Genomic DNA, 11,421 nt, shown 5'->3' with positions numbered 1-11,421 from the left:
ACAAGAATATTACATAAAATAAATAATCAGACGTTTTATTGATTATGGATCGTTTATCAGAAAGTCTTAATACATAGCAGGCCGGTTTAATAGCGTTTCTCGAAACCACAGAAGTCGTCGTCGTCACTGTGGAAGAACTCCTCGGCGTTGAAGTTGTCTTCCTCTGTCTGGTCGTTGTAATAAATGGCGTTCTCGTCGTCTGATGGTGTGTCAGTAGGGTCAGTGGCGCCGTGGGTCATGGGCGGGTCATGTTACTGTATAGTTATCGTTAATTGGCTAATCACATGCTGTCACTCACTCACACTCGAGGTGAGGAGACGACCCAAGCTGTTTATACCACTGCTGGGCTAACCCTTATCAAAACACCAATTATCGAAATGAGGACTTGTCATACTGTTAAGCTTACTGTACCATTATGGAGAATAACTGTTGTTATAAACAATTAAGTGAATTCTTGAATGGTACCTGTAAGTTATACACAATGCGACATGCTCTCGGCCATTACGACATTAGCGTACGTGAAATGAAATCGGCAGCTTCAATTTGCATTTTTTACCCGCGGACATTACATGGAAGGTGGGTTTTTTCCCCAGATTTTTTGTCAAAAAAGGGATGCGGACATTACACAGATGCGGACATTACGTGGGTTTTTACGGTATTTATCATCTTTGGCTGTCGTAATAATAGGTGTCTGTGTGTGTCTGTGAGGAAAGGGTGCAAAGGGGAAGGACTGTAGTTATCCACTTCATCCGTCCATCTGTCTGTGTATATACAATGTACGTTAACACCAAAGTTTGTCATCACTCCAACGGCTTCGTTCCTTTTAGGATTTTTATCAAACCTCACAGACTTGATACTTGAAACCACACTGAGAAATTGTTCAAATTGAAGTTTCAGGGTTGTAGAATCAAGATCACTGTTAGTATTCTGCAAAAATTGTCTGCATTCTAGCATCTTCGTTCTTTACAGGATTTCGATCAAACCTCACACACTTAGAAATAACCATAATACCTTGGACAAGTTTTAGATTTTATTGGATGTCAAGTCTTTGTTACTGTTTTTAGTTTTGTTTAATGTGTACTTTCAGCCTTCATGATCCAATCATACCTAAAACCACAAAAGGCACTGGATCTCAGAAACGAATGTAAGTACAGGCAGATTCTGACTAGTTCACCTAAGTGCATCTGAGCACCTAATATATACCAGGCCTTTACTGCCCATCAAATCAATTATTAGTATTGATAAATAGAGGTTCACTGAAATGTAATGTTAGTTTCACAAGGAATCAAACTCCCTCCTGTATTGAAATATTAAAAGAAAAATAATAGTGTTTATATCTAATTTGATTACACTATGAAAATCGGTAGGCTGATCATTTTCAAATTTTGAATCGCAAACAGTATTTTATGTATTTATGTATATACATTGATTTTTGTTTTGATTTTTTTTGCAGATGTAGCAAATTTGCTCATGAAGATATCAGAGAGGTGCACAAACGGAGGTATTTGTTACAGCCTATAGCTGTGGAATTCTTTTCTGCAGACGGAAGGAACTACTTATTATCATTCCCCAAGAAACTCAGGAACAAAGTTTATGCAAAGTAAGTTTAAATGAGATAACTAGAACTGGATAAAATTTTATGGTGTTGACATTGTTGATACTTTGGTTTATATAGAGTATGTTTGCGATGAAATAATCAATTGCCAGATTTCTGCGTTAATGATTGCGGTCATGACCTTAAATCGATGAAAATATTTACAAACTTTACTAGACTTCTATAGACTTCTATCACATGGTATGAATTGTTTATCATAAAACTTAAGTGTATACAAACCAAATTTTTTTTGCAAGAGTAGTTTTGGAGACTACATAACACAAGTATTTCTAGCATTGGCATTATACTTTTTCATTAGCGTTTTACTTTCAACAACATGCCGACTCTTTGAGAAGAAGATAAGGTATTTTAATGTGTCCTTTACATTGTGTTGCATCAGCTACAATTAGTACTACTATTGTATGGTGTTAAAATCTGTCTATTAAAATGAAACTAAGTTGACAATGTCTGGTACAATCTATTTTAGTATATAATGAGTTTGCTTTTTCTTTGTCTCAGGTTTATGGCTGTGGCAACTTCAATGACTGATAATGCCCAACAATCTGTGTCTGGGCAGAAACACAGCGCCAAAGTGGAAGCAGGGTAGGTAGTGGAGAGTATTTGCAATTTTGCAACATGCAGTCTGTACAGTACACTTTACTTCTTGAGGAAAATTTTGATGTCTACTGAAGCTTAAAGAAATAATGATCAGACTTTGAACAAGGTTGATGTGTGTTCATTTTTTCACTGTAAGGTTATATTCCTCTGCATTCATTTTGAAGGAAATTAACATCATCCTGAGTATTTTTTTTAAAGAAATGAATGTGTTTTTCACAGATCTGGACTAATCAGCAACTTAATTGGTGAGAAGTCTGTCACACAGAGGTGGGAGGTGAGTATATCAAAATCTATTTATTGATACAATATATATATATAATATTGGGTGAATGATTACAATTTTCTTTCCATGTATAATTTAGCTTGTGGAATTTGAACCATTAATCATAAATTTGAATTTGATCTACATTTAATAAATGGACTATGGACAGTGCTTACGAAAAACAAAAAAAATTCCAGAAAATGTCTTTCAAAAATGTTTAACATTATCTTTGTACATTCAGGAAACTTAAAAAATAACCTCTAATGGTAGATCCCAGTATTTTAACTACTGTTTTACTCTTCTATCCTACAGAGAGGAGAGATAAACAACTTCCAGTATCTCATGCACCTTAATACCCTGGCTGGACGATCCTACAACGACCTGATGCAATACCCTGTGTTTCCCTGGATTGTTGCCGATTATGACTCGGAGGTAGGCCTATCAACTGTATAATGTAAAGGCGGTTATTTTTGTGGGGATTATATTTTTGCTTTTTCATGGTATGCTAATATGATTGTGAAAATTTGATACATGAAGTAATTAGGCACGTGTGTATTAAGTACCTTTTACATTCAGATCAGGAAATTTTCAGTTGTTAAAATATAATTAGACCATTTGATTTTGATAGTGATGTGCCTTGTTCAAGATACTGTCAATGAAATGTATTTCAGATACAATTTAATGAGGTATTTCTCATAACAGTACAATGTCTTTCTAAAATCTGTTGAGGTAATTTAGTTTGCAGTCAACTGAGGTGTGTTTTCCCAGTCAGATTTGAAAAGATAATAGATCACCAGCCAATTACTACAACAATGATTTACGTTTAATACATGTACTTTGCTCCACAGGAACTGGACTTATACAAGCCTGAGACATTCCGCGACCTGTCTAAACCCATGGGGGCCCAGACACCTGAACGACTTAAACAGTTCAAGAAAAGATACCAGGATTGGGATGACCCTCAAGGTTAGTGTTTATTTTGATAGTAAATCATATAGATAAGGGGTAATTCCATTGATGTAGATTGATCACTTGGTACAGTTTGAATGTTTTCATCTTGCAAAATTAAATATGGAATCTCCGCATCATTAATAGATACAGGTAGACATATTTGATTATTTTCATGTCAAATTAGTCGAAAATCTTAATGTAAGATCCTTTTGGAATCACCGTGTAAAGTATACAATTATTAAATTATCACACCTATATTTACATGCATACCTGAATTATGATCGCCTGTGATATTTATACTTGTACAGGTGAGACACCGCCCTACCATTATGGGACCCACTACTCCTCAGCTATGATCGTAGCATCCTACCTCCTCAGGATGGAACCCTTCACTCAGCACTTCCTCAGCCTTCAGGTACCTAGTATTTTGTAGATGAGGTTTACAGGTTTATAAATTCATTTGTTTGTTGATGATATGGCAAGCAAATTCAAGTAAATTGTTTCTTCATTATTTTGAAGAAAATTAGGTTGCAGTCACATCGGAAGATGATTGATTAGGTAAATTACCGTCGCGTAGCAGGATATTCACCAAAATATTCTGCTAACTCAAATTAATCTGTTTTTTATTACCAGGGAGGACATTTTGATTTAGCAGACAGGATGTTCCATAGTGTAAAAGAAAACTGGTTATCAGCCTCCAAAAACAACATGGCTGATGTCAAAGAACTCATTCCAGAGTTCTTTTATCTGCCAGAATTCTTGAAAAATGCAAATAATTTTGATCTTGGTAAGTACTTATCTGTCTTAGTTTTTCCTTGAAACAGTTTACTGGTTTTGATTCTGCTAAAGATAAATTAACTTTTTTGAGGAAAAAAGGTATTTTTAAGAGTCCTTAAATGATAAAAGTTGATTGAAAATTAAGCTGTGCAGTAGTAAAGCATTTGTATGTTACATGTTAGACAACCTTGACTCTGGGATAAAAGTAATGATTAACATAGAGTGATAAACTTGTTTCATAGCTGCAATCGGATAGTGAATATTTATCATTATGTTTTAGACAGTCTGGTACAAATATATTTTAACTCTATCACTATTTTGTATAGGAGTCAAACAGAGTGGTGTTCAGCTGAATGATGTAGTACTCCCACCATGGGCACGAGAAGATCCAAGGGAGTTCATCAGAGCTCACAGAGAGGTAGGTGCCTTGATACTAGTAGATCATTAGGGCTCACAGAGAGGTAGGCGCCTTGATACTGGTAGATCATCAGAGCTCACAGAGGTAGGCGCCTTGATACTAGTAGATCATTAGGGCTCACAGAGAGGGAGGCACCTTGATACTAGTAGATCATTAGGGCTCACAGAGAGGTAGGCGCCTTGATACTAGTAGATCATTAGTGCTCACAGAGAGGGAGGCACTTTGATACTAGTAGATCGTTAGGGCTCACAGAGAGGTAGGTGCCTTGATACTAGTAGATCATTAGGGCTGACAGAGAGGGAGGCACCTTGATACTAGTAGATCATTAGTGCTCACAGAGAGGTAGGTGCCTTGATACTAGTAGATCATTAGGGCTCACAGAGAGGGAGGCACCTTGATACTAGTAGATCACCAGGGCTCACAGAAGATAAGGCACTTAAATGGATCATAAGGGTTCGCAATGTGGTAGGTTGTCAGGGCTTACAGAGAGGTAGGTACTTCGGAGGATCTATGTGCAAATCACAAATATTACTTCAAACTAAACAAGTAAATCTAGTGTTTGACATCCTTCACAAAGTCTAAAAGTGACGAAGAACTTTATAAACTGAGGAAGTCATCCATGAAATCTATTGTTTTACATCTTTCACAATTACATAAAGGATACAGGAATATAGGAACTGACTTAGTTGCTTTGAAATCTAGTGTTTTACATCTTGAACAAACTCTGAAGGAATACAGGATTTTAGAAACTTACTTTATAATCTGTGAAATTCAGTCTTTGACACTTTTCATAACCTTTAAAGGGATTCAGTATTTAAGAAATGTTATGGTTATTACAATATTAAATCGGTGTTTAGATGTTCTTGTGTGGTATTTCATCCATTGAATAATTTCTCACATCCAGGCCCTGGAGAGTGACTATGTGAGTGCCCACCTCCACGAATGGATAGATCTGATATTTGGTTATAAACAGTTGGGCCAGCCTGCCATGGAGGCCATTAATGTGTTCCACCATCTCTTCTACGAGGGGAATGTTGACATCTACAGCATTGATGATCCTCTCAAGAAAAATGCAACCATAGGATTCATCAATAACTTTGGCCAGATTCCCAAGCAGGTAAAATTTCCCAGGGTTTCATCCCCATTTGTTATTTCAAACTATATGATTTCAATATGTATAATAAGGTATGAATGTTTTTGTGGCAATTTGCTTTATGTCATGTTTACTGTAATGTAAAATTCAGAAAATTAACGAATTTGTTGCAAAAAACAAAACATTTCATTTTATTGATGTAACCTGATTTAAAACAAATAATTTTATTCAAATAACTTGACAAAAGAATAATTATGATTTTATTTACAATCAGATTGAAGCCCAAATGTTTTGCAAAACTTGTGTCTTTTTGTTCATTACAGCTGTTTAAGAAGCCCCACCCTCAGAAACGCCTGAATATCAAACTATTGGACCCCATTCCCATGGGATCTATACCAGCGGCTATGGCAGAGAAATTGTTTTTCCACAACGTCGACAATCTCCGACCTACAAAACAGACTATCAAAGGTGCAGTACTTATTCAGCTGATTGTAGCGTACACATTGTAAAAGATCTCTCGGTGATTGTATCAATGACATCATTGATAAATCGTCAGTTTGGGTCGTGTTATTTAGAGTAAAGGAAAATCATTTGATAACTTTGTAATTTGTAGAGTTGAAGAGTGCTGTAGGCCAGATTATACAACATGAGAAATATGTGCTGGCCGTGGAACAGAATAAAGTCCTCATCCCTCCGGCTTATAATCGATATCTGGCTTGGGGATTCGCAGACCAAAGTGTTCGGATTGGAAACTATGAGTCAGAAAAGGTAACTGGGGTCAGAAAGACCTGATGATTTTGTTGCATGAAAAGTAGAAATAAAAAATAATTGGACGACTTTCTTCTGTATTGAAAGGATTTAACTGATAGGTCAAGGGTTGCTTGAATTGAAAATAGGGATGAACTTACTAATGTTGTATTATTGTCTTGTTGGACTTGAAGTCCTGGTTTAACATTAACAGCTAATTTTGAACATTTTGACTCGGTGAACTGATGATAAACCAGAAGCATCTGTCAGATTTAGTATGCTTACTGCATGACTGCGTGTGTCTGTCCAAAATCTACACTGATTAGATTTTGCTAGGTCCATTTCTTCTTAATCAATATTTGTTTTAAAATACTGATTTAATTGTAAGTTCTTTAGTCTAAATTTGATTCTATAACATGGGAGTGGGTTTGTTTTGTTATGCCCTGAGTGTTGTATATTTTGTTGGCAGGCTATAAGTGTGTACGAGTCGCTGGACAATGGTGAGATACTGTGTTCTACCTGTCCTAATGGGAAGATCTTTATCACAGGTGGTACAAGTTGTGTAAGTGTCTCTTTACAACATAATACTATAACACTTCTTCACTTGGTTCAATATCTCCTATATTCCTACAGAGTCATGTTTAAGTTTCAATTTTGTATTCTGTAAAGGTCCAAGATAATTAATTACTAATGATACTTGAAATTTAGTGAGAATGATGAAGAACAGGTCAACAAAAAACACAAAACTGCACTAAAAGGAAGTTTTTTATGTACGTAAAGAGCTTGATTTTTTATTCTTGTGGAGACCCATTAGGAAGTTCGATTTGAATGCAAAGCCAGCAAAATTTTTCATGGCAAAAGCTAATAATATTTTTCCTGCACAAACAGGTTGTGAATGTTTGGGAGAATCGACCCAAGGAGAAAAAAGTGGTGCTTAAACAGCCATTGTTTGGTCACCTGGAGACAGTGACATGTCTGACCTCGTCTCAGGCTTACAATGTGATTGTGAGTGGGTCTCGTGACCGCTGTTGTATTATCTGGGACTTGAGTCGCCTCCAGTATGTCAGACAATTACGGGGACATTCTGCACCTGTGGCTGCTGTCTGTATCAACGAACTCACGGTATTTTGACATCCCTGTGATATAAGCAATTTATATGGCTGCCGTGTGTTAATGAAATATATGAACACATCCAAGATATTAGAAATATTATTCTAATGCATTCTTATACAAATTTGCAAGCATTACAGTAATCAGGATAAATTCTGAGTATTGGGCTATTATATCAGATCAAGTTTTCTATAAGTTTTACATTTTGTATCAAAATTTTCTGGAGAAGGAGACAAAGTGACTCCAATCTTAAACAAATAACTTTCTCCTGGGGCCCGATATATCACACAAGTTAAAATTTTTAAAACTAGAAATAGTGTTGACATTGAGATCTTTTAGTATAGAGGTTATGTTGTAGTATGAGAAGCTGTATTTAAAAACGAAAAGACAATTTTCATTCTCAAAGTTGAAAGTAAAAACATTGATACTTATAGGGAGACATTGCTAGCTGTGCTGGCACTTACCTCTACATCTGGTCCATCAACGGGGAGGAGATTGCCTGTGTCAACACAGCTACTCTCCGCAGCCAACAGATCCTATGCCTGGCCATGTCACAGGTAAGGAAATAGTCATTCTTATGGCGACACAAAATTACTGAAGCTAGTGAGGTAACACATGCCAAGGGGTCTTTTATGGAATTTTAATTGTCAATTTTAAATCTTATTTCTGACTTAAGCATTGAATATCATGGTTTATAATTACAGCACAGGATATGTTTATTTATATAAACCTTTGTAATTTTGATTGATGATATACCAAGTGATATAATTGCAGAGTTAAACTTTACACACAAACTTTCTAAATCAGTTACTAAAATTATTTGTATCAATAATCTTATGAAGTGTTCTCTGTAACCTTGTCAAACTATTTCTCATCCAATTTGCACTTCGGTTTTCAGATTATTGAGTGGGACAGTCGGAATGTAATTATGACAGGAAGCAGTGATGGAGTTGTGAGGGTTAGTAGTCATATCTTTTCAGCCATTCTTCTCTCACTTATTCATAGTGATATTAAATTCTGCTTAGCTTCATTGTCATTGTGTCTTTCTCAGTGGATGATTTTGAACAAATTTTCTTCGATATGTCTGGTTCAGATTAAAAATCCTTGAAATATGTATGTGGATTTCCTTTATGGATTTACAACCACTTTTTCAAATCTTTAAAACTCAGCATCTTTAATGTCATATTGTATTCAATGAATATTTTGAGAGATATTTGAAAGTTATTTTCAGTTTTAGTGTGTTACAATCCTAGCATGATTTACCAGGAATCTGCATCCTGTTCTTCCCTTTGTGGTTTAATATATGCCTACTTTTTGCCACTGTGGCCAAGCTGTTTGAAATCTGATATACTATTTCAAAGTTATATTTGGAAGGAAGTACTTGGTATATGGGTCTGAAATGTGATATACTGTTTTAAAGTTAAATTGGTATACAGGTTTAAGCCCTGATTATATTTTTTAGATTATCTTTTGATTACCTTTTTAAAATTCGATTTCAAGTACTCGTAAAACAGGGTTACATTATGTATGAATTATTTATAACTAGATGATCCGGGAACAATTATCAGAAAGTTGGGAACATAAATCTGACAAGATCTGAAAATTTATTTTATAAGTAAATAATGCCTTTTGATTACTCAACACACTTAATACTTTTCTACCTCACAGATGTGGTCTATTGAGTATGTACAAGTGCCAATTGAGAATAAAAGCAACAAAAATGATGACAGATGTGATACTACACCTGTAGTAGAACAGGTGGAAGCAATGGGCAGTGAAGGGGTCGACATTCCAAAAACTTCAAGAAAAGAATCTTGTGCCAGTTACTGTGATGCAAGGGCTGTAGTTGACAGACTTAGAGACTTCAAAGACCCTGATCTGACAGCTCGTGAAATAGAAATGGGGTCATCGGCTGAAAGCGAAAGTCACATTCCCTCACATTTGCGAGACTCAAGATGTGATTTAGAGCGTGATGGCAGTGTTATAAGTACAACAAGTAGCATCAGTGATATGTGTCGCGCAGACGATATAGGGAGTACGGATGGAGCAGAGGTGGACCCTGCTCAGGATGCTCTGGACATTATGTACACATCCAATATCAGTGATACTCAGATACCTTGTCAGTCTGAACCCTGTCTTTCCGCACTCACAGTTGATGGTATCAATTACAGCCAGAGTCATCCTGACCTAAAAATGGGAGACGAGAAGGAGGAGTCGAATCTGTCAAAGTCTGCTTCATCAGAATTTGAGGTCATAACAGACAGTGAAGTTAAAAACTCGCCTAAAACTATGGAAGATCTGCTGAAAAGAAAACCTCGGAAACGCAATGCACTACGTGAAGGTAAGCAAAGCAGGCACTAGATTGTCTATTTTATTGGTGGGTTTTAGATCCTCAGCCATGGTGGTGCAAGTAGCGTTCACTTGTTCATCTGTCACATCACATCTTCTGATGAAACATTGTCATATCTGAGAACCTCTGAACAGCTTTGGTTGATATTTACACCATAGTATCATAATATCAAGTTCTTCACCTTATGGTTTTCAGGTGTTCATCAGTCAACGTGAAGGGTCAAATGTCACATTTGACTACTTCTGCCAGCTCATCAAACAATATTTATATGGGAGCAAAAGCATTGAGGTCTTTTCCAGTCTCAGCTTTGCTGTGATGTATCCAATTTGTTGTTTAGACTAATTGACGAGTACAAGGTCACCTTTGTTGATGATTTGAGAATACTATTTCATGGAATAATGTTTTCGAATGGTACTTCAGAATATTGCATGTTTCGATGAGATAGTTCTAAAATATTATGTGTAATGGCAGTGTTTCCTCATGGTTTGCTACGACTCAATGATTTAACAATTTGGAGCGAGATTATACCATTTTGCTGAATTATTTCAGAATTTCACAGACTTATGTAAATTTTGTTGACAGGACAAACATCAGTTTTGGAATAGAATACTGAAGGCAACTTTGTTTAGACATTCGACTTAAAGACAACATATGAATGCCATGTCAAACATTGATCTTCTCTTTCCAGGTTTCAGATGGCAAAGGCAGCTTGTTTTTCGTAGTAAACTTACAATGCATACAGCGTATGAACGGAAGGACAATAAGGATCCTGCCGCAGTTACAGCTATTGCAGTATCGAAGTAAGCCCTGAATTATCTCCCTTCTTGATATTTCTGATAAGTTGGTCCTTGTTGTGTTATATTACTACAGTATTGTGTAAGCATGCATTTTAGGAGACTATGCTGGCTTGGAAATCTACTTCAGAGATTTGAACCCTTGTTTTAATCTATAGGTTTATCAAAGTAACATACTTACCTAACACATATATTACTTTGTAAATGTAAATGCATATGATTTATCTAAAAAAAAAAATAGAATTATAAACTGTTCCAAAGATTTTTTTATCTTAAAAATATTGTATCGTTAACGAGTAATTGTTCTCACCACATAAAATTTGTTTTAAATTCTTAGAGACCATAAGACAGTGTATGTTGGTGATGCCAAGGGCCGAATATTCAGCTGGACAGTGACTGACCAACCCGGCAAGGTAGTAGCTGACCATTGGATAAAGGATGATGGGGCGGAGACCTGTCCAACGTGTAATGTTCGCTTTTCCTTCGCAGAACGCAGACACCACTGTCGCAATTGTGGACAGGTCTTCTGCTCCAGGTTGGAACTTTTTATGTCTGAATTTAAAATGGCCTAGGTGTGCATTCAGGGTGAGGCCAGACAGTTTTCCAAATTATATGCAAAAGTTCATTCAAAAAGAAGAAATAATATGACTCTTTTCTCCAGGCTCCTGACATTAAAGGGAATGAGATTAATTAAGCCTCATGTACCT

The 11,421-nt window shown here is 36.1% G+C and overlaps 1 protein-coding gene across 1 annotated transcript; it reads left to right on the top strand.

Annotated features, from left to right (window-relative positions):
• Positions 1-7,509: 7,509 nt before the first annotated feature.
• LOC132557879 (WD repeat and FYVE domain-containing protein 3-like) lies at positions 7,510-10,724 on the top strand. Its single transcript, XM_060222406.1, has 5 exons — positions 7,510-7,582; positions 8,005-8,127; positions 8,469-8,528; positions 9,239-9,911; positions 10,609-10,724. Exons 2-5 carry the CDS (start codon positions 8,119-8,121, stop codon positions 10,722-10,724), a joined length of 858 nt encoding a protein of 285 aa, XP_060078389.1. The 5' UTR covers positions 7,510-7,582; positions 8,005-8,118.
• Positions 10,725-11,421: the final 697 nt, after the last annotated feature.

This window comes from Ylistrum balloti, unplaced genomic scaffold (genome assembly GCF_031769215.1).
Source record: "Ylistrum balloti isolate Yb309-2 unplaced genomic scaffold, AGI_CSIRO_Ybal_v1 Utg370734, whole genome shotgun sequence".
Taxonomy (NCBI): domain Eukaryota; kingdom Metazoa; phylum Mollusca; class Bivalvia; order Pectinida; family Pectinidae; genus Ylistrum; species Ylistrum balloti.
Note: the sequence above shows the minus strand (reverse complement) of the source record. Positions and strands in the feature narration are given on the sequence as shown.

Bases quoted from the DNA above. Each gene is read 5' to 3' on its own strand.
- LOC132557879 (XM_060222406.1), top strand. The intron at 8,529-9,238 runs GTTAGTAGTCAT...TCTACCTCACAG, and splicing joins GCAGTGATGGAGTTGTGAGG to ATGTGGTCTATTGAGTATGT. The intron at 9,912-10,608 runs GTAAGCAAAGCA...TTCTCTTTCCAG, and splicing joins ACGCAATGCACTACGTGAAG to GTTTCAGATGGCAAAGGCAG.